Raw genomic sequence first — 18987 nt, 5'->3', positions numbered from 1 at the left:
AGGTCCTGTACAGTCCTTTCTGGATACAGAAAACGTTCGACTGCTGCCCTGGCCATTACATTCTCCAGATCACTCACCAATTGAAAAAGTCTGGCCAATGGTGGGCGAGCAACTGGCTCGTCACAATACTCCAGTCACTACTCTTGATGAACTGTGGTATCGTGTTGAAGCTACATCGGCAGCTGTACCTGTACACGCCATCCAAGCTGTGTTTGACTCAATGCCCAGGCGTATCAAGGACTTTATTACGGCAAGAGATGGTTGTTCTGGGTACTGATTTCTCAGGATCTATGGACCCAAATTTCGTGAAAATGTAATCACATGTCAGTTCTAGTATAATATATTTGTCCGATGAATACCCGTGTATCATCGGCATTTCTTCTTGGTGTAGCTATTTTAATGGCCAGTAGTGTACGTTGAGGATTTGTCTCTTGATGTGTCCTGTAGGACGTAGTCGGCGGCCGTGCAGTGTGGCCTCAGAAGCCGAGCGGTTTGGACTCGCGCGTCTTTCCGCCTGTGACGCGCACAGCCTCCCTCGTTTACTTTGTGGACTTCGACTGCGCTTGATAGCGAGCAGGAACATGGCTTAGGAAAGCAACACTTCGATTCGCCTTTAATAATCGCTGGAAGTAGAACGCTACCTCCTTGATGATGCAAGGCTATCAGCATCGGACCTACAGGGTATACATGTTCATAGTAATCTAGTATACCTTAAGGTCGTTAACATTGCGGCGTGTAACAGGATCTTGAAATCTGCTCAGCATGATCTCTGGTTTTGTCGCACAGACGGAAATGTCGGCGCGGTCGCCTTAGTGTACGCTGGCTTTGGCGTTCGTATTGTGCATTTATTTCGGTTGGCTTTGAAACTGCCGGCGGAAGACGTCATAGTGGTTTACGAACCCTGCGGCGTGGTTGATAATCACACTGCAAAAAGCTGGATGCAGTTCAGTACACACCCCATTTCAAACGGCGTCCGTCAGATCACATTTGATCTTCGTTGTCACTTGCCATCTTAAGTAAACATCAATGGGTGATTTGCGGTCATACATGTCGGTCAACCCAAGACCTGTTCTAGGTGTGGCCAGGAGGCTCATATCCGTTCGGAATTCCTACAACGACGCATAAATCAACTGCCACTCGCTGAGATGCCGAGAGAGACTCTACCAATGGTACTGCCTGTCGCTTATGCGGTGGCCCTCACTCACCGCCTACCGCGACTAACAGACCCACTGTCACAAGTAACACGCCTGCCTGTGGAGTCTGACACATGGGGGGGTGGGCACATCCCTCTCTCTTCCTACCATATTGACACCGTCGACGCCAAGCCGGACGCTTCGATGGAACTTTCATCAGTCTTTGCACGACGACTTTTGTTCCACAAGGCCGTGAATCACTCCCGTCTTCCGACACTAAAGTACATCTGGCAGTACCGCACAACCTCTGACTAGGATTCTTCACCTTCTATCTGAGATTCTGTAACCGATCGCCCTTGTGACACCTCAGTGATTTCTCAAGATGAAGAGGATCGAAGCGTTACTTTGGTCCCCAAACCTGCTGTGACAAGTGCGGTGCCTGCACAAACCGACGACCTAGAACAACTTTGCCCCACTAGCGACTCGGCTGTTCTACCACCGCCATCGGCAATGCTTGCGCTGGATCGTACGGACACACAGGACACACTGCTCCAGGAGGTGCAGTTGGCTGCTTTGCCGGATGTATCCGGTTACGGCTCTTACATCTCTCCTGGTGACGATCCTGGACATGTATCTTCACGAGAACGTGTCAGTTGAGGATGTCATGAACCTTCCATCTGTGAGGGGTATGGTGCTCATCAAATGGGCGCCCGCATTGTAAATGTGTATGGCCATCTGGCCCTGACCATAGAATGGCCAGAGCACGATTTGACTCCGAGGAGATCACTCCCCTCTTTCTCGGCATCTACGAAACATTGCTGGGAGGTGGGATGGCGACTTTGCAAGCGGTCGTTTGCTTCACATCGTGAACTACACCCTTAATTTTTTTACATGAAACTAGTGAATTTACTCATGGCACTTTCGTTGCCGTTGTCTGCAGTCACTTTCAGAACCCAATTAATCATCAAATTAATTAATTTGGTATGAATGCATTCTGAATTGCTGTCATCACAATGAAATAAAAACGGAGAATGGCCAAGGCAGTATGAATGAGAAAAATAGCGCATTTAAGTTTACAAAAATAATGAGAAGTTTTTATTCATAATTTTATACCTAAAATCGAGCTGATAAATCTTAAAAAAATGACAAACATAGATCAGGAAAGGAATGGTGCTTGACTGGCAGAGCGTTCAATGGGGTGGAAACTACACAAGTTCTCCCCCTTTTACAACGCCATCGGTCTTCGTTTACGTGAATCCACTGCGAGGACAAATTCTATTCACATGAATCAACTACGACCAGTTACACCACAATCAGCCCGCATCTCGTGGTCGTGCGGAAGCGTTCTCGCTTCCCACGCCCGGGTTCCCAGGTTCGATTCCAGGCGGGGTCAGGGATTTTCTCTGCCTCGTGATGGCTGGGTGTTGTGTGATGTCCTTAGGTTAGTTAGGTTTAAGTAGTTCTAAGTTCTAGGGGACGGATGACCATAGCTGTTGAGTACCATAGTGCTCAGACCCATTTTTTGAACACCACAAACTATAGTTCACGGAGAACAGGGAGCTGTGAATATCATTTAAGAACTCTACGCTGGTGCAGCTGTACTTTACCATTTGGTTCTAAGGCCACTATTACACTGTCAAATTTCTTTGTCAAAGATTTGATCAAAGATGTGATCAAATATTCGTCAAATATATTTGACAAAGATCTTTGACGTGGCGCTAAAAAGGGGTATTACACTGTCATCATATTTTTCGTCAGAGTTCAAGATGGCTGACAACAACAACTTGTTATTAACGGCAGCAGTTGCATGTACCACAATTGCACTGTGTGCACATGCGGAAGAGAAGTGCGAAAAAAAAGGAAACGTACCTAGGTGAAGCTATGGGTTTTACGACGAGACGATAAAAGCATTCAACAAAACTTGTTACGCGAGCTTATAGTGGAGGACGTCAAGTCGTACATCAGTTACTTAAGAATGGATGAGAATACATTTCTGTAAGTGCTCAGTGAAGTGTATCCTCATGTTACAAAGCACAATACTCACTTGAGAACTGCTATATCTGCAGAAGACAGGCTCACTGTAACACTCCGATTCCTTGCTACAGGAAGAGTTAGGTTAGGTTAGGTTAGGTCTCCAATCTTCTTAATCTATTTTTGTATTAAGGGTGCCTCACGTCGTAAAGCACCTCATCAGCTTCATACATCTCTATTAATTTTGTAGTTGTCGGTACACACAAATTGTATTTACTGTCAATGTTTATAAAAACACTACAGATGACAAACACTGCCGTGATGCTAGCGCTCCATGTGGTAACATGTCACATTACAGTGAACAGAAGACAAGCGACTTCTTTGATCAAATCTACAGCGAGGTCCTAGATGTGATCAAATATTTGACGACATTTGACAAAGTTACCTATTACACCATCAAATTTCTTTGACAAATATATTTGAGAAATATATTGGACAAGGAAATTTGATAGTGTAATACTGGCCTATGCACTATGGGACTTAACATCTGAGGTCATCAGTCCCCTAGAACGTAGAACTACTTAAACCTAACTAACCTAAGGACATCACACACATCTATGCCCGAGGCAGGATTCCAACCTGCGACCGTAGCAGTAGCGCGGTTCCAGACTGAAGCACCTAGAACCGCTCGTCCACAGCGGCCAGCACTTTACCCTTTCACCTTGATTTAGGCGGCAGTAGAAAAAGACACGCTGTGGTGAGGGGTGGCAGCTGTAATAGTCTGACACATCCATGAAAACTTACAAACTGTTCGCACTGGCGTTCTGATTATTAGAATGCGGGAAACGTCCCTATCAGAGCCCTGAAATCATGGCAGATTTCAATGTGAGGTGCGTCCTTTCGCTGATCTGGCCAACCAGATTGACTCACAGCCATGAAGGCTCGCGCTGTAATTTCCAAACGTCAGACGGCCAACTCAACACGAATAATTTCACCATCGTGACACATGATAAGTCCAAGGATATATGTTGTTCCGCTGTTGGAAATTGCCACTGGCTCCTAGTCCATCACAAGTCGCGTACCCCAAGTCTCACCCACTAGCGAAAGACCTGAAGTTCTCTATCAGGGGAGGACCAGAAGACGAGGAAGGCAAACAGTCACAATTATTTTCCATCAAGCCTTATGCAGGAGCCGAATTATCAGGAAAAAAGCCTATCTCCATGTTGTACGCACGAATCAAACTACCCTCCATCACTGAATCGCTCCTCTTGACTGTTTTGCTGGCCTGGTAGCCGATCCAGAGACACCATCGGAATTCCCACGCTGGGGGCAGCGAGATTCTACTTTGCGTATCCTGAAAGGAACCAATCAGCGACTCAGAGTCTCACTTTCTGGAAAAAAAGGTTTTGGACAAGAGAGGCGTCATTCTCACGGTAAGCATGGCCAAGTTTCGTCAAAAGACATCTACCTACATGGGACCAAAGTCCCTCAATTATGAAGAAATCTAATCTTTCCAGGTTGACCATTTCCAATTTCTGAAAGAAGGCGGTTGAGCTGCCCAGACAGTCATACCAGTGAAATATATTTTTTTTCCGATCGCTGAAACAATCTGACGACTCCCGGCATCAGGGGAGCTACAGTTTCGCCTCCACTTAACACATGCACCAGTAACACCGATTGTATCGTCCCAGCTTCTAGTTTGAGAATGCTTATAGTTTTATGACCATCCTTCCCTTTGTATAAAACCTCAGATTACAACAGTCTCTCTTAAATGGCTTCCTCCACTCACTTGCCGCCATCAGGACACCTTCGCGATGTACTGTCGCCTGACCCAGGGAAAATGTTTTGCGAGCCTGCGCCCTCCTGCTCTGTCACAAAGTAGCAAGAGAGGAGTGCCAAGGCCCGAGGTCCCTCTGCAGGTACAGTTCACAGAGTGCTGCTTCCCCAACTCAATCGCACAGCCAGGTCGCTGGGCACAACATTTATGGAGCACAATCCATATTTCTACCTGTTCTCTGTCGCCTCCACTATGGCCACTCAGGTACAAGTTCTCTACTACAGGCTACACGTGCAGTTACAAGAATATTCTGGGCACAATTTCCACATGTAAAAAACAGTCATAACCTACACATACCAAAAGTAGTATTGGGGAACATAGAGATCATGATCTAAAATATGAATATTAATCTGACTGACAGAGCAGTTAAAGTGAGAGAATGACTTGCCACCTTTCACGACCTCCCTGTTATTGAACAATTTCTGCATGGGGAGTGTCACACTCCAATAAAGAGGTTGCACGGAACAGAAGAAATTATGACACTCTGACTGTGTCTTTGAGATTAACATGCTGGAACATGATAGCTTTGCCAACTAAAAACAAAAGAAAAGAAAACCACACCCTGTCTAGCCCTCATTCAACTAGGGGTCATACACACACTCACTGCTGCATACGCACCTCACCATAAACAAAAAGACTGAATGGTTAAAGGATCATGCTGACATTTAACTAACCGATTCAGACGATTCAGAGATGACCATTTTCCCTAACCACAATACAGTATCATCGAGCACAGCATTCTCACCTCAGAGATTTTTTACGCCTAGCCAAACATTCACAATGACTCAATCTTCCATAGAGACAAAAACATGACAAATTCTATCCAAGCATCCAGCAAAACGTGTTCTTTTAGTACAACAGAGAAAATCTTGTTAACACAAAATAAACGAAATGTTAATGGCATGTGTAATATAGCGAGGCGTCACACATATTACACTACTGGCCACTGAAATTGCTACACCAACAAGAAATGCAGGCAATAAACGGGTATTCATTGGACAACTATACTATATTAGAACTGATATGTGATTACATTTTCATGCGATTTGGAGCATAGATCCTGAGAAATCAGTACCCAGAACAACTACCTCTGGCCGTAGTAACGGCCTTGATACGCCTGGGCATTGAGTCAAACAGAGTTTGGATGACGCATACAGGTAGAGCTGCCCATGCACCTTCAACACGATACCACAGTTCATCAGGAGTAGTGACTGGCGTATTGTGACGAGCCAGTTGCTCCGCCGCCATTGACCAGACGTTTTCAATTGGTGAGAGATCTCGAGAATGGGCTGTTCAGGGCTGCAGTCGAACATTTTCTCTATCAAGAAAGGCCCGTACAGGACCTGCAACATTCGGGCGTGCATTACCCTGCTGAAATGTAGGGTTTCGCAGGGATCGAATGAAGGGTAGAGCCACGTGTTGTAACACATCTGAAATGTAACGTCTACTGTTCAAAGTGCCGTCAATGCGAACATACCATCACGCCGGGTGATACGCCAGTATGGCAATGACGAATACACACTTCCAATATGCGTTCACCGCGATATTGCCAAACACGGATGCGACCATCATGATGCATTAAAGAAAACCTGGACTCATCCGAAAAAATGACATTTTGCCATTCGTGCACCCAGGTTCGTCGTTGAGTACACCATCTCAGGCGCTCCTGTCTGTGATGCAGTGTCAAGGGTAACTGCACAACCATGGTCTCCGAGCTGATAGTCCCTGCTGCTGCAAACGTCGTCGAACTGTTCGTGCAGATGGTTGTTGTCTTGCAAACGTCCCCATCTGTTGACTCAGGGATCGAGACGTTGGTGCACGGTCCATTACAGCCATGCGGGTAAGATGCCTGTCATTTCGACTGCTAGTGATACGAGGCCATTGGGATCCAGCCCGGCGTTCCGTATTACCCTGCTGAGCACACCGATTCCATATTCTGCTAACAGTCATTGGATCTCGACCAACGCGAACAGCAATGTCGCGATACGATAAACCGCAATCGCGATAGGCTGCAATCCGACCTTTACCAAAGTGGGAAACGGAATGGTACGCATTTGTCCTCCTTACACGAGGCATCACAGAAACGTTTCACCAGGCAACGCCGGTCAACTGCTGTTTGTGTATGAGAAATCGGTTGGAGAATTTCCTCGTGTCAGAACGTTGTAGGCGTCGCCACCGGCGCCAATCTTGTGTGAATGCTCTGAAAAGCTAATCATTCGCATTTCACAGCATCTTCTTCCTGTCGGTTAAATTTCGCTTCTGTAGCACGTCATCTTCGTGGTGTAGCAATATTAATGGCCAGTAGTGTATGAAACTGTGGGTTCCGTCTCAGAATACTGACGAAGTGTATGAGAACCACACCATACAGGACTTCGGGTACTGGATGTAGTCAAAGAAGGCAACACGAATGGTCACAGGTATGTCTGACTCATGGGAGCGTGTTCCAGAGATGCTGTAAAACCTAAAGTAGCAACTTGTTCTTTTTAACAGGCTCGGATCTAGGGGGGTGGGAGGGGGGAGAGGATAAACCGGGATAAATGCCCTTTTAGGCTATTTCAGATGGAGTCAAATTCATATGCCAAAGGAAAAAAAAAGAAACAAACCTTGCTTCACAAAGCGGTTAGCATCCTGCGCACGTTGTTTTATCGATTATTCATATGATTTTGAAACACGTCCCAGTGGTTTTAAAACACTTCCTGAGCTGATTTCTGAACGTGTTCTAAATTGACTTTTGAATTCGTGCGTAGTGTTCTTGACGTCTTTGCCAGGAAATCTCCGTCACATCCAGAAAAAGAATCTTTACCGCAGACAAAACGGGACGGCGTTACACGAGTTGAGCCGAATAAACACGAACGGTTGAACGTCAAGCCACGATCACTGTTCATTTACGTGGTTGATTGGGTGTGCGAATAATCAGCGATATTATAATTATTAGATAAATCCATAGAGTCAAACAACTGTTATAGCGCTTAGAGGGAGAAGTGTCGTTACTTCAGTTTTCGTGGTATCTTTTATAACGGTAATTGTTGCGCTCACCGACTGACTGCGCAGCGGTCTCTTGCGGACTGAAGCAGATTTATAACAGGACGGCTCGTAAGACACATTTAGAATTGTTGTTGTGTTTAGTTGTATTTCGTGACGTTAAGGATATTTTTATCAAAAATCAACAGTGGAGTAATATTTTCGTGTGTGTTTGTAGATCTTTTCCGCATAACTAATCCCGAGAATTTTAACTGCAGTGAAAACACGGAACTAGTCACGAGAGATATGAATACCGTAATGTATCAGATGCGCTCAACACAAGAATACCAAATAACTCAGTCTACAAAGATTCTCCTTCATACCAATATTAACTGACTTTTGTGAAACCACGCTAAAGAGTACATTGGAAGCTCCTCAGTATTTATGGCCCAGAGCGAAGATGCTCTGGAATGTCATCTTGGAATTTTGAGGTCCATAGGTCGCAACAACCTGCTATCAACTGTAGACTTTCTGCAATAACATACGTCGCACAGTGTATGCATCTCCCCGTTGAGATGGCTTTATCTGCATTCGAGAACTGTGAAACGAATTTAGATTCGTTTATGTACCAAAGAACTGGACGAACGAAACAAACGCATTAACTTGCCAGCTGAGGACAAAATTAAGGAGAAAATGGTAATAGTGGACTGGGAGAACGATCTTCCTATTCCATATAAAGACAATATTCCGAAACAATGTTTAGTTTATCATACAGCAGGTTACAATGTCAAAAAGCGTAATAAATGGAGCAGCTGTGTGAAGTGTGCTCAAACCCTTGTGAATAAAATGCTGTCTGACTCAAAGTAGCAACTTTTACCGCCATAAATGACTTCGGCTCAATAAATGGCATTTCTTATTTGATTTATCCGTCTGACAGCGTTTTCAACATTCTTTTACAGGCTGAAGTCTTCCATCTCAAAAAACTACGGTGGTGATATATTTTATGAGTGTTTAGACAGCACTGACGAAATTGTTTTAGGAACATGTGATTTAGAATGCTCTGTGGAACATAAACTTGAGATTCCCGATAAATTAATTTTCCATTTCATGAAGTGCCGCTTTTTCTTTCGCACGAAAGAAATCAGCAAAGAGTTCTTGTCAGCGAAGACTGCAAAGTCATCACACCAGCTTTCCAAAATTTCTGACAACAAATAGCTGCAAATTACGTGGGTGAGTTTATATTATGCAGCATAATTTATGGTTTACCTCCTGTGTTTTAGTCTGTATTATTGATTGGTGTATGCCTCTATACATGATTTTTTGCTTGTTAAGCTGTATTTCGATCTTCGTCAGTATATTTTATTTGCTTATTATACGTGATGGGCCCGCCCGGTTAGCCGTTCGATCTACGCACTTCCTTCTATACATAGTTCTCGTAGGGGCCGTGAACATAAGATTAGACTAATTACAGCAAGCAGTGAGGCATTTATACATTCTTCCCGTGTTCCACTCGCGATCGGAACCGGAAGAAATCGCAACACGTCGCACCGCCCTTGTACACTTTGCCACGCACGTCACATTGGTTTGCGGAATATGTGTGTAGACGGCGATATATACGATTTTGAGCTGCATAGCCTTGTCGTGGACCTGTCTGCATTAGACGCATGACGATATTTTGGTATCAGTTAGTATGGAGCACTAATTCATATTCTTTGCATGTCAGAGATTTTGCCTACGATTTATGTCTTCCAATCTTTATTTACACGTATTTCCTGCTAGAAAGACTACCTTATATTGCAGAATTCCATCACAATATTATAAGCAGTCTGTACAACAACAACACTGGTTGTAGCTTTCTCGCTCCACCTCCCCCCTCCCCCACATACACACACCTTGTAATCCCTTTTTTCCCTAAAACATATTTTCTCACAGGAAGCAACTTCGTCAAGACTATGGCAGACATATTTAACTTCATATGCAAGCAACAGAATACGCCTGATGATGAGCAAAACATACACAAAAGGTGGATCAATGTATCAAATTAAAAAGTAAATATCGTTACTGGTAGCGCAACATAACTTATTCAAGACACTCGTGGCACCAACGCTTAGCGACTATGGCCATAGTTAGCATTAGGAAACAGTGAAAATGTCTCAATTGCGATCTGATGATTCCTGGATACTGTTGCGAACCCGTGTCCACTTTCTAAATGCTGTTACGACTTCTGCACCACTTGTTAGCAGCACAGTGGCTGCGCCAAAGACTGGGGCGGCGTGGAGTTTTACAATTATTTATTGAACTTTCTTTACAATTTCTCCCTCGTCGTCGCTGCCCAGCCCTGCGGATCCCTCCGCCTGGCTGCTGCTGTGTAGATTCTCCGATAATGCGCGCTACGCGCGCCGCTGATCGCGCTCGGGAGCCTCAGGCCACCAGTGCTCCGCTGAAGCCAGGATGCGCTGTGGTCGAGATGAACTCGTCGCCGCTCGGCGCCCCAGTACGGCAAGGCCAAGGAGCCGCGTCGCCGTGAGGTCACCGGCCGACGCCTGCTGCACCGGCGGCTGGGAAGTCGTCAGTCGCGATGTCCACAAGGTCCCGTCATGCACGGACCACGCGCCGTGGGGCCGGGTTGCCGTGAAGTCCGGGCATCAGTCTCCGGAGGCGCCTGTGACCGAGACCGCACTGTGGCCGGTCCTGCTGGAAGTTCTCGCTGTGGTTAGTCAGTTATGGTGCTGACCAAACTCGGACCGACCTCCAGAGCTGAAGTTGACATCTGGCGGCGAACGGATGACTCCTGCGAGCTGGAACAGACTTCCAGAATCGCCACCTGCGGAGATTGAACATTCTGACACGGACCACGTCCGTCCTCAGATCCGAACTGCTTCCTAATGGCTTCTGTCTGTTGCTGCCTGCACTCCACTATTTATATCCGGCAGGAGGACGTTTTTACCCTCGGTGGTAGCTTTTTGTTATTACTCCTGCAGTATATTGCAACGTAACTTAGCGTGCTGGCCTCACTTCCCCTTACTCAGCACTCTCCAGGCTTCGCTCGGCCCTCGGTCTGTGTGCGTTTTGCGTCAGCCTGTTGGTAGACTGCTGTTGCCAGCAAAACTATCTGTGCCTGCCTACGTCGCAACGCATCGGTCACCGGCGAACCTCTGCTTTGCCATTCTCCACTGCGTGAAGCAACGCTTACTACATGTGGCCACAACAATGCGTAACGGAGTCCGTACGAAAGAACTACAACGCTAGTGGTCGTCAATAACATAGCAGTTAGCTTTCCTAAGAGACAGTATACACTCTTTCCAAACTAAATGTGTAAGGTTAAACCAAATGTGGCTTAAATTCAAGGAAGTAGTATTAAGAGACTTATAGCAAATAAATTAATAAGAGATGGTAACGCTTCCCCATGGTACAGTAAACAGGTCAGAACACTGTTGCAGCGAAAAAAGCATGCGAAATTTTAAAAAAAGACGCAAAACCCTAAATATTGGTGAAGTTCGACAGAAGCTCGAAATGTGCTGCGATCTTCAATGCGAGATGCTTGTAATACCATCCACAACGAAACTCTATCTCAAAGAAAATCCAAAAACATTCTGGTTGTATGTAAAGTAAACCAGCAGAAAGTTACAATCAATACCTCCCCTGCGCGTTCAGAATGGTGACAGTGCCACTAAAAGAGAGTAAGTGATTACGGTTTTCCTAAATTCCTTCACCATATGCATATTCCAGAATTCGAACCGAGAAAACTGCCAACATGAAGTAGACACCCTCGGTTAGCTTAAATCAGTTAATAAAAGCAAGCCATTCGGCCCTGATTATACAGTGTAATCCATTGATCGTGACCGGGTCAAATATCTCACGAAATAAGCGTCGAACGAAAAAAACTACAAAAAACGAAACTTGTCTAGCTTGAAGGAGGAAACCAGTGGCGCTACGGTTGGCCCGCTAGATGGCGCTGCCATAGGTCAAACAGATATCAACTGCGTTTTTTTTAAAAAAAATAGGAATCCCCATTTTTTATTACATATCGTGTAGTACGTAAAGAAATGTGAATGTTTTAGTTGGACCACTTGTTTCACTTTGTGACAGACGGCGCTGTAATAGTCACAAACATATCGCTCACAATTTTAGACGAACAGTTGGTAACAGTAGGTTTTTTAAATTAAAATACAGAACGTAGGTACGTTTTGACATTTTATTTCGGTTGTTCCAATGTGATACATGTAACTTTGTGAACTTATCATTTCTGAGAACGCATGCTGTTACAGCGTGATTACCTGTAAATACTACATTAATGCAATAAATGATCAAAATGATGTCTATCAACCTCAATGCATTTGGCAATATGTGTAACGACACTCGTCTCAGCAGCGAGTAGTTCGCCTTCCGTAATGTTCGTACATGCATTGCCTAGCGAGGTGGCGCACTGGTAGGCACACTGGACTCGCATTCGGGAGGACGACGGTTCAATCCCGTCTCCAGCCATCCTGATTTAGGTTTTCCGTGATTTCCCTAAAATCGTTTCAGGCAAATGCCGGGATGGTTCCTTTGAAAGGGCACGGCCGATTTCCTTCCCAATCCTTCCCTAACCCGAGCTTGCGCTCCGTCTCTAATGATCTCGTTGTCGACGGAACGTTAAACACTAACTACCACCACCACCACCACCGTACATGCATTGACAATGCGCTGACACATGTTGTCAGGCGTTGTCGGTGGATCACGAAAGCAAATATCCTTCAACTTTCCGGGGACGTCAGATCCGGTGAACGTGCGGGCCATGGTATGGTGCTTCGACGACCAATCCACCTGTTATGAAATATACTACTCAATACCGCTTCAACCGCACGCGAGCTACTTGCCGGACATCCATCATGTTGGAAGTACATCGCCATTCTGTCATGCAGTGAAACATCCATAGCGCTATCTGGTTTCCCCCTTCAAGCTAGACAAGTTTCGTTCTTTGTAGTTTTTTCGTTTGTCGCTTATTTCGTGAGATATATGGCCCGGTCACTATCAATGGACAACTCTGTAACCCAGTCAGGTTCCTCTCAGAGTACAATGATACAAAAACTCCACATTTACCAGTCATATACAACCAATCGCTCTTAAAAAGATCCGTACTTAAAGACTGGAAAGCTGCACAAGTCACACCAATACCCAAGGAAAGAAGTAGGAGTAATCCGCTGAATTACAGATTCAAATGGTTCAAATGGCTCTGAGCACTATGGGACTCAACTGCTGTGTTCATTAGTCTCCTAGAACTTAGAATTACTTAAACCTAAATAACCTAAGGACATCACACACATCCATACCCGAGGCAGGATTCGAACCTGCGACCGTAGCAGTCGCACGGTTCCGGACTGCGCGCCTAGAACCGCGAGACCACCGCGGCCGGCGCACTGAATTACAGACCCAGGATTTTGGAACATATGCAGTATTCGTACATTATGAATTACGTCGAAGAAAACGATTTATTGACAAGCGGCCAATATGGATCCAAAAATTATCGTTTTTGTGAACCACAATTTACTCTTTATTCTCACGAAGTAATAGTGCTACTGACAGAGGACGTTAAAGTGATTCCAAATTTTTAGATTTACACACCGTACTGCGAAAGCGATGTCTAATTAAACTGCGTCCCTATGGAGTATCGTCTCAGTTGGGTGACTGGTTTCGTGATTACCTCTCAGTAGGGTAACAGTTCGTAGTAATGGATGGAAAGTTATCGAGTGAGACAGAACTAATATCTGACGTTCCCCAAGGAAGTGTTACAGGTCCTCTGTTGTCCCTGATCTAGATAAACAAATTTGAACACAATCTCTTAGATTGTTTGAAGATGATCCTGTCATCCACAATCTTATACAGTCATCAGATGACCAAAATAAATTACAAAACGATTTAGACAAGATATCTGTACTGTGTGAAAAGTGCCAAATGACACTAAATAATGAAAAGAGTCAACTCATCCATACGAGTACCAAAAGCAGTGGCCTAAAGTTCGGTTACACGATAAATAACACAAATATAAAGGCAGAAACTTTAATTAAATACGTAGGGATTACAACTGTAAATAACTTAAGTTGCAACGGTCACATAGGTAATGTTGTGGCTAAGGCAAACCAAAGACTACGATTTATTGACAGAACGCTGAGATAATACAATGAAGAGCCAAAGAAACTGGTGTAGGCATGAGTATTCAAATACAGCGATATCTAAACAGGTAGAATATGGCGCTGTGGTGGGCAACGCCTCTGCAAGACAAGTGTCTGGCGCAGTTGTTATATCGGTTACTGCTGCTACGATGACAGGTTACCAAGATTTAAGTGAGTCTGAACATGGTGCTGTAGTCGGCGCACGAACGGCGGGACACAGCATTTCCGAGGTAGCGATTAAGTGCGGATTTTCCCATACGATTATTTCACAAATTTACCGTGAATATCAGGAATCCGCTATAACATCAAATCTCCGACGTCACTGCGGCCGAAAAAAGATCCCGCAAGAACGGGACCTACGAGGACTGAAGAGAATCGTCCAACGTGAGAGAAGTGCCACTCTTCTGCAAACTGCTGCAGATTTCAGTGCTGGGCCATCAACAACTGGCAGCGTGCGAACCATTCAACGGAAAACCATCAATATGGGCTGTCAGAGCGAAAGGCTCACTAGTATACTCTTGATGAGTGCACGACACAAGGTTTTACGCCTCGATTGGGCCCGTCAACACCGACAGTGGACTGTTGATGACTGGGAACGTATTGCCTGGACTGACGAGTCTCATTCCAAATTGTATCGAACGGATGGATGTGTACGGGTATGAAGACAACCTCATGAATCCATGGACCCTGCATGTCACCAGGGGGCTGTTCAAGCTGGTGGACGCTCTGTAATGGTGTGGGGCATGTGTAGTTGGAGTGATTTGGGACCCCTGATACGTCTAGATACGACTCTGCCAGGTGACACGTACGTAAGCATCCTGTCAGCTCACCTGCATCCATTCATGCCTGTCGTGGATTCCGACGGATTTGGCAAACTCCAGCAGGACAATGTGGCACCCCCCAGGTCCAGACGTGCTACAGAGTTGTTCCTGAAATATTCTGGGATTAGACACTTCCGCTGGTCACTGAACTACACAGACATGAATATCACTGAGCGTATCTGGGATGCCTTGCAACGTGCTGTTCAGAAGAGACTTCTAACGGATTTATAGACAGCCCCGCAGGATTCACCTTGTCAGTTCCCAACCCCTCATACTCTTACGGATTGATGAACAGTCCTGCAGGATTTATTGCGTCAGTGTCTTCCAGCACTACTTCAGACATTAGTCGAGTCCATGCCACGTCGTGTTGCGGCACTTCTGCGTGTTCGCTAGGGCGCTACACGATTTTAGGCAGGTGTACTAGTTTCTTTGGCTTTTCAGTGTATAAGAGGTCTTCTAAAGTGACTGCCTTGCTATACTTGTACGTTCTCTTCTGGAGTATTGCTTTGGGTTGTGGGATCCGCATCGCGGTCTAAAGGCGCTGCAGTCATGGACTGTGCGGCTGGTCCCGGCGGAGGTTCGAGTCCTCCCTCGGGCATGGGTGTGTGTGTTTGTCCTTAGGATAATCTAGGTTAAGTAGTGTGTAAGCTTAGGGGCTGATGAACTTAGCAGTTAAGTCCCATAAGATTTCACACACATTTGAACATTTTTGGGATCCGCATTAGATTTGATCGACGGGGGATATCGAAAGGTTCATTATATGGTACCGTGATCTAGGAGAGAGTGTGCCACGGAAATGATATTTGAATTGGGGTGTCTATCATTAAAACAAAGGTGTTTTTCGTTGCGACAGGATGTTCTCATAAAATTTCAATAACCGTCTTTCGCCTCACTGTGTGCAAGTATTTTGTTGACATGCCCAGATCATCACAAAAATGCAAGACAAACCAGAGCTCGCACAGAAAAATTTATGTGTTCGTTTTTTCCGCGCGGTGTTCAAGAGGAGAACGGTAGAGAAATAGCTTGAAGATGGTTCGGTGAATCCTCTGTTAGGCACTTAATTTTGAACTACAGAGTAATCATGGACACGTAGACGTAACCGGAGACGTAGTATTGGGTCCCGGCAGTGCTCCAGATGGATGGATGATTTGGAGGAGGGAGGGAGGAGGAGATTAGTGTTTAACGTCCCGTCGACAACGAGGTCATTAGAGCGGAGCGCAAGCTCGGGTTAGGGAAGGACGGGGAAGGAAATCGGCCGTGCCCTTTCATAGGAACCATCCCGGCATCTGCCTGAAAGGATTTCGGGAAATCACAGAAAACCTAAATCAGGATGGCCGGAGACGGGATTGAACCGTCGTCCTCCCGAATGTGAGTCCAGTGTGCTAACCGCTGCACCATCTCGTTCGGTAGTGCGCCTAACTAACCTGAAGATGTCCCCGTAGCGACTGTGCAGCCCCGCGAGGCGGTCCCACAGTACGGGCAGCTTGTAGAAGATGAGCGCGTTTCCCAGCAGCGGCTGTGTCGGGGGTCCTGGGATCGACGTTCGACGGCGGGTTGCCCACAACCACGTCGCGACTGCCAGCAGCCCAGCAGACAGCGAGACCAGTACCACACAGGCGGCGAACGCCACACTCATCATTCAGCGGGGTAAGAAAGAACTGGCCCACCCGTCCCTCTTCTATTTATACGCCGACAATGCGCTCCACCCCCCCCCCTCCCACCCACATTGAAATGTCATTCCAGAACATCTCCGCCAGCTGATTGCATACAAGTGCAGAACAGGTTGCAACGAAGTTGCATAATTTTCAGGACAATGTTGAAGGTCACCTTCTCTCGATCGTGAGAACAGATCGCACAGATACAGGAGCTCCGGCAAGCTGAACTGAGCGAATGCGCAACCAGACGCCACTTCTTTCATGGTTGAGTTACATTTCATTAAGATTCTTCCAACGAATCTGAGCGTGGCAACTGCTTTTCCTACAGTTTAAGTCGTTGTGCATAGTTATTCGTAGGCTTCTTTTTTCTCACGATCGTGTAATCGAACAGTAGTGGATTTCTTCGCCTATATTAGATGTAATACGTTATGTATCTTCACGTTAAGGGTGAAATGCCAGTGTCTGCACCATGCGTCGATCCTCTGGATGGCTTCTACCGCTTCGCTACGGTCCTAAGCTGTTCCTGCATACAAGCGTATTATTAGCAAACGCTCTCATGGAGCTTCTGACATTATCCACTAGAACATACAATGAGGCACCAAAGCAACTGGTATAGCCATGTCTATTCAAATACAGAGATATTTAAATAGGCAGAATACGACGCTGCGGTAGGTAACGTCTATGTAAGGCAACAAGTGTCTGGAGCAGTTGTTAGATCAGTTACTGCTGCTACAGTGGCAGGTTGTCAAGATTTATGTAACTCTGAACGCGATGTTTTAGTCAGCGAACGAGTGATGGAGCACAGCATCTCCGAGATTGTGATGAAGTGGAGATATTCTCGTACGACCATCTCACGAGTGTATCAGGAATTCGGTAAAATATCAAATTCCGACATCGCTGCGGCCGGAAAAAGATCCTGCAAGAACGGGGCCAACGACGACTGAAGAGAATCGTGCAACGTGACAGAAGTGCAGCCCTTCCTCAAGTTGCTCCAGATATCAATGCTGGGTCATCAACAATTATCAGCGTGCAAGCCATCCAACGAAACATCATCGATATGAGCTTTCGGAACCGAAGACCCACTCGTCTACCATTGATGACTGCACGACAAAAAGCTTTGTGCCTCGCCTGGGCCCGCCAACACCGAAGTTGGACTGTTGTTGACTGGAAACATGTAGCCTGGTCGGACAAGTCTCGTTTCAAATTGTATGGAGCAGATGGACGTGTAGGGGTGTGGAGACAACCTCATGAATCCATGCCCCCTGCAAATCAGCAGGGGACTGTTTAGGTTCGTCGAGGCTCTGTAATGGTATGTGGTGTGTGCATTTGGAGCGAAATGGGACCCCTGATACGTCTCGATACGACTCTGATAGGTGACACGCACCCTGTCTAATCACCTGCATCCATTCATGTCCATTGTGCATTCTGATGGATTTGGCGAATTCTAGCAGGACAATGCGACACACCACACGTCCAGAATTATCACAGAGGGGCTCCAGGAACATTCTTCTGAATTTAATCACTTCCACTGACCGCCATACTCCCCAGACATGTACAGTCGTGCTCAAAAGTACCCGAGAGACCTGAATCGCATTTCGCCTGACTCATATGCAACCCGCATAACGCAGCTGTCGAGCAGGTTCTCTAATCGCTCCTTGGTACAGTCGTTTGACTATTGAAAATGGTTCCAACACGGCAACAAGAAGAAAACACTGCTCTGTATCGCAATAACTCAAGATGTGAAGTAATACTACGATATTTCAAATATCAGGGAACACCTTATCACAGATAAGACTGTCCTTAAGGCTTGTAAGCTCACATTTATTACAATAAATGACATTCCTGAAATGTTACCACTCTCATTATTACGTCAGATAGGTAATGCACGAAGTAAGTTCGTCGTATTCATGATTACCTCTTCAAAGTAACATACCCTACTTATTATTTAACACAAAATGTCATTAACAAATTAAGTTATTCACGAGCAGCTAGTTAAGAATATGTATGAACTTCAAATGACACGACGAACCGTCTCGTTCTGTATATGGATTCAAACCCAGGTCATGCAGACTAAGCAAAGAGTTCGTGACTGACTGAAACTAACAGTTATTCCTGACTATATATACAGCGAGTGATATACCTCGATTTTAGACAGTTGTTGTTGCTGTTGTTGTCTTCAGTCCTGAGACTGGTTTGATGCAGCTCTCCATGCTACTCTATCCTGTGCAAGTTTCTTCATTTCCCAGTACTTACTGCAACCTACATCTTTCTGAATCTGCTTAGTGTATTCATCTCTTGGTCTCCCTCTACGATTTTTACCCTCCATGCTGCCCTCCAATACTAAATTGGTGATCCATTGATGCTTCAGAACATGTCCTACCAACCGATCTCTTCTTCTGGTCAAGTTGTGCCACAAACTCCTCTTCTCCCCAATTCTATTCAATACCTCCTCATTAG

At 45.6% G+C, this 18987-nt stretch overlaps 1 protein-coding gene across 1 annotated transcript in view; it reads right to left on the bottom strand.

Annotated features, from left to right (window-relative positions):
• The window catches only part of LOC126273428 (cytochrome P450 4C1-like), a 109173-nt gene extending 92662 nt beyond the window's left edge, over positions 1 to 16511 (bottom strand). Inside the window, exon 1 of the mRNA XM_049976979.1 lies at positions 16300 to 16511. Coding sequence (XP_049832936.1) covers positions 16300 to 16511 — 212 coding nt within the window. The remainder of the gene's footprint in view (positions 1 to 16299) is intronic.
• Positions 16512 to 18987: the final 2476 nt, after the last annotated feature.

The sequence above is a fragment of the Schistocerca gregaria genome, chromosome 5 (genome assembly GCF_023897955.1).
Source record: "Schistocerca gregaria isolate iqSchGreg1 chromosome 5, iqSchGreg1.2, whole genome shotgun sequence".
Lineage (NCBI taxonomy): Eukaryota > Metazoa > Arthropoda > Insecta > Orthoptera > Acrididae > Schistocerca > Schistocerca gregaria.
The sequence above is the reverse complement of the archived record's forward strand: the minus strand, read 5'-3'. Positions and strand labels throughout refer to the sequence as shown.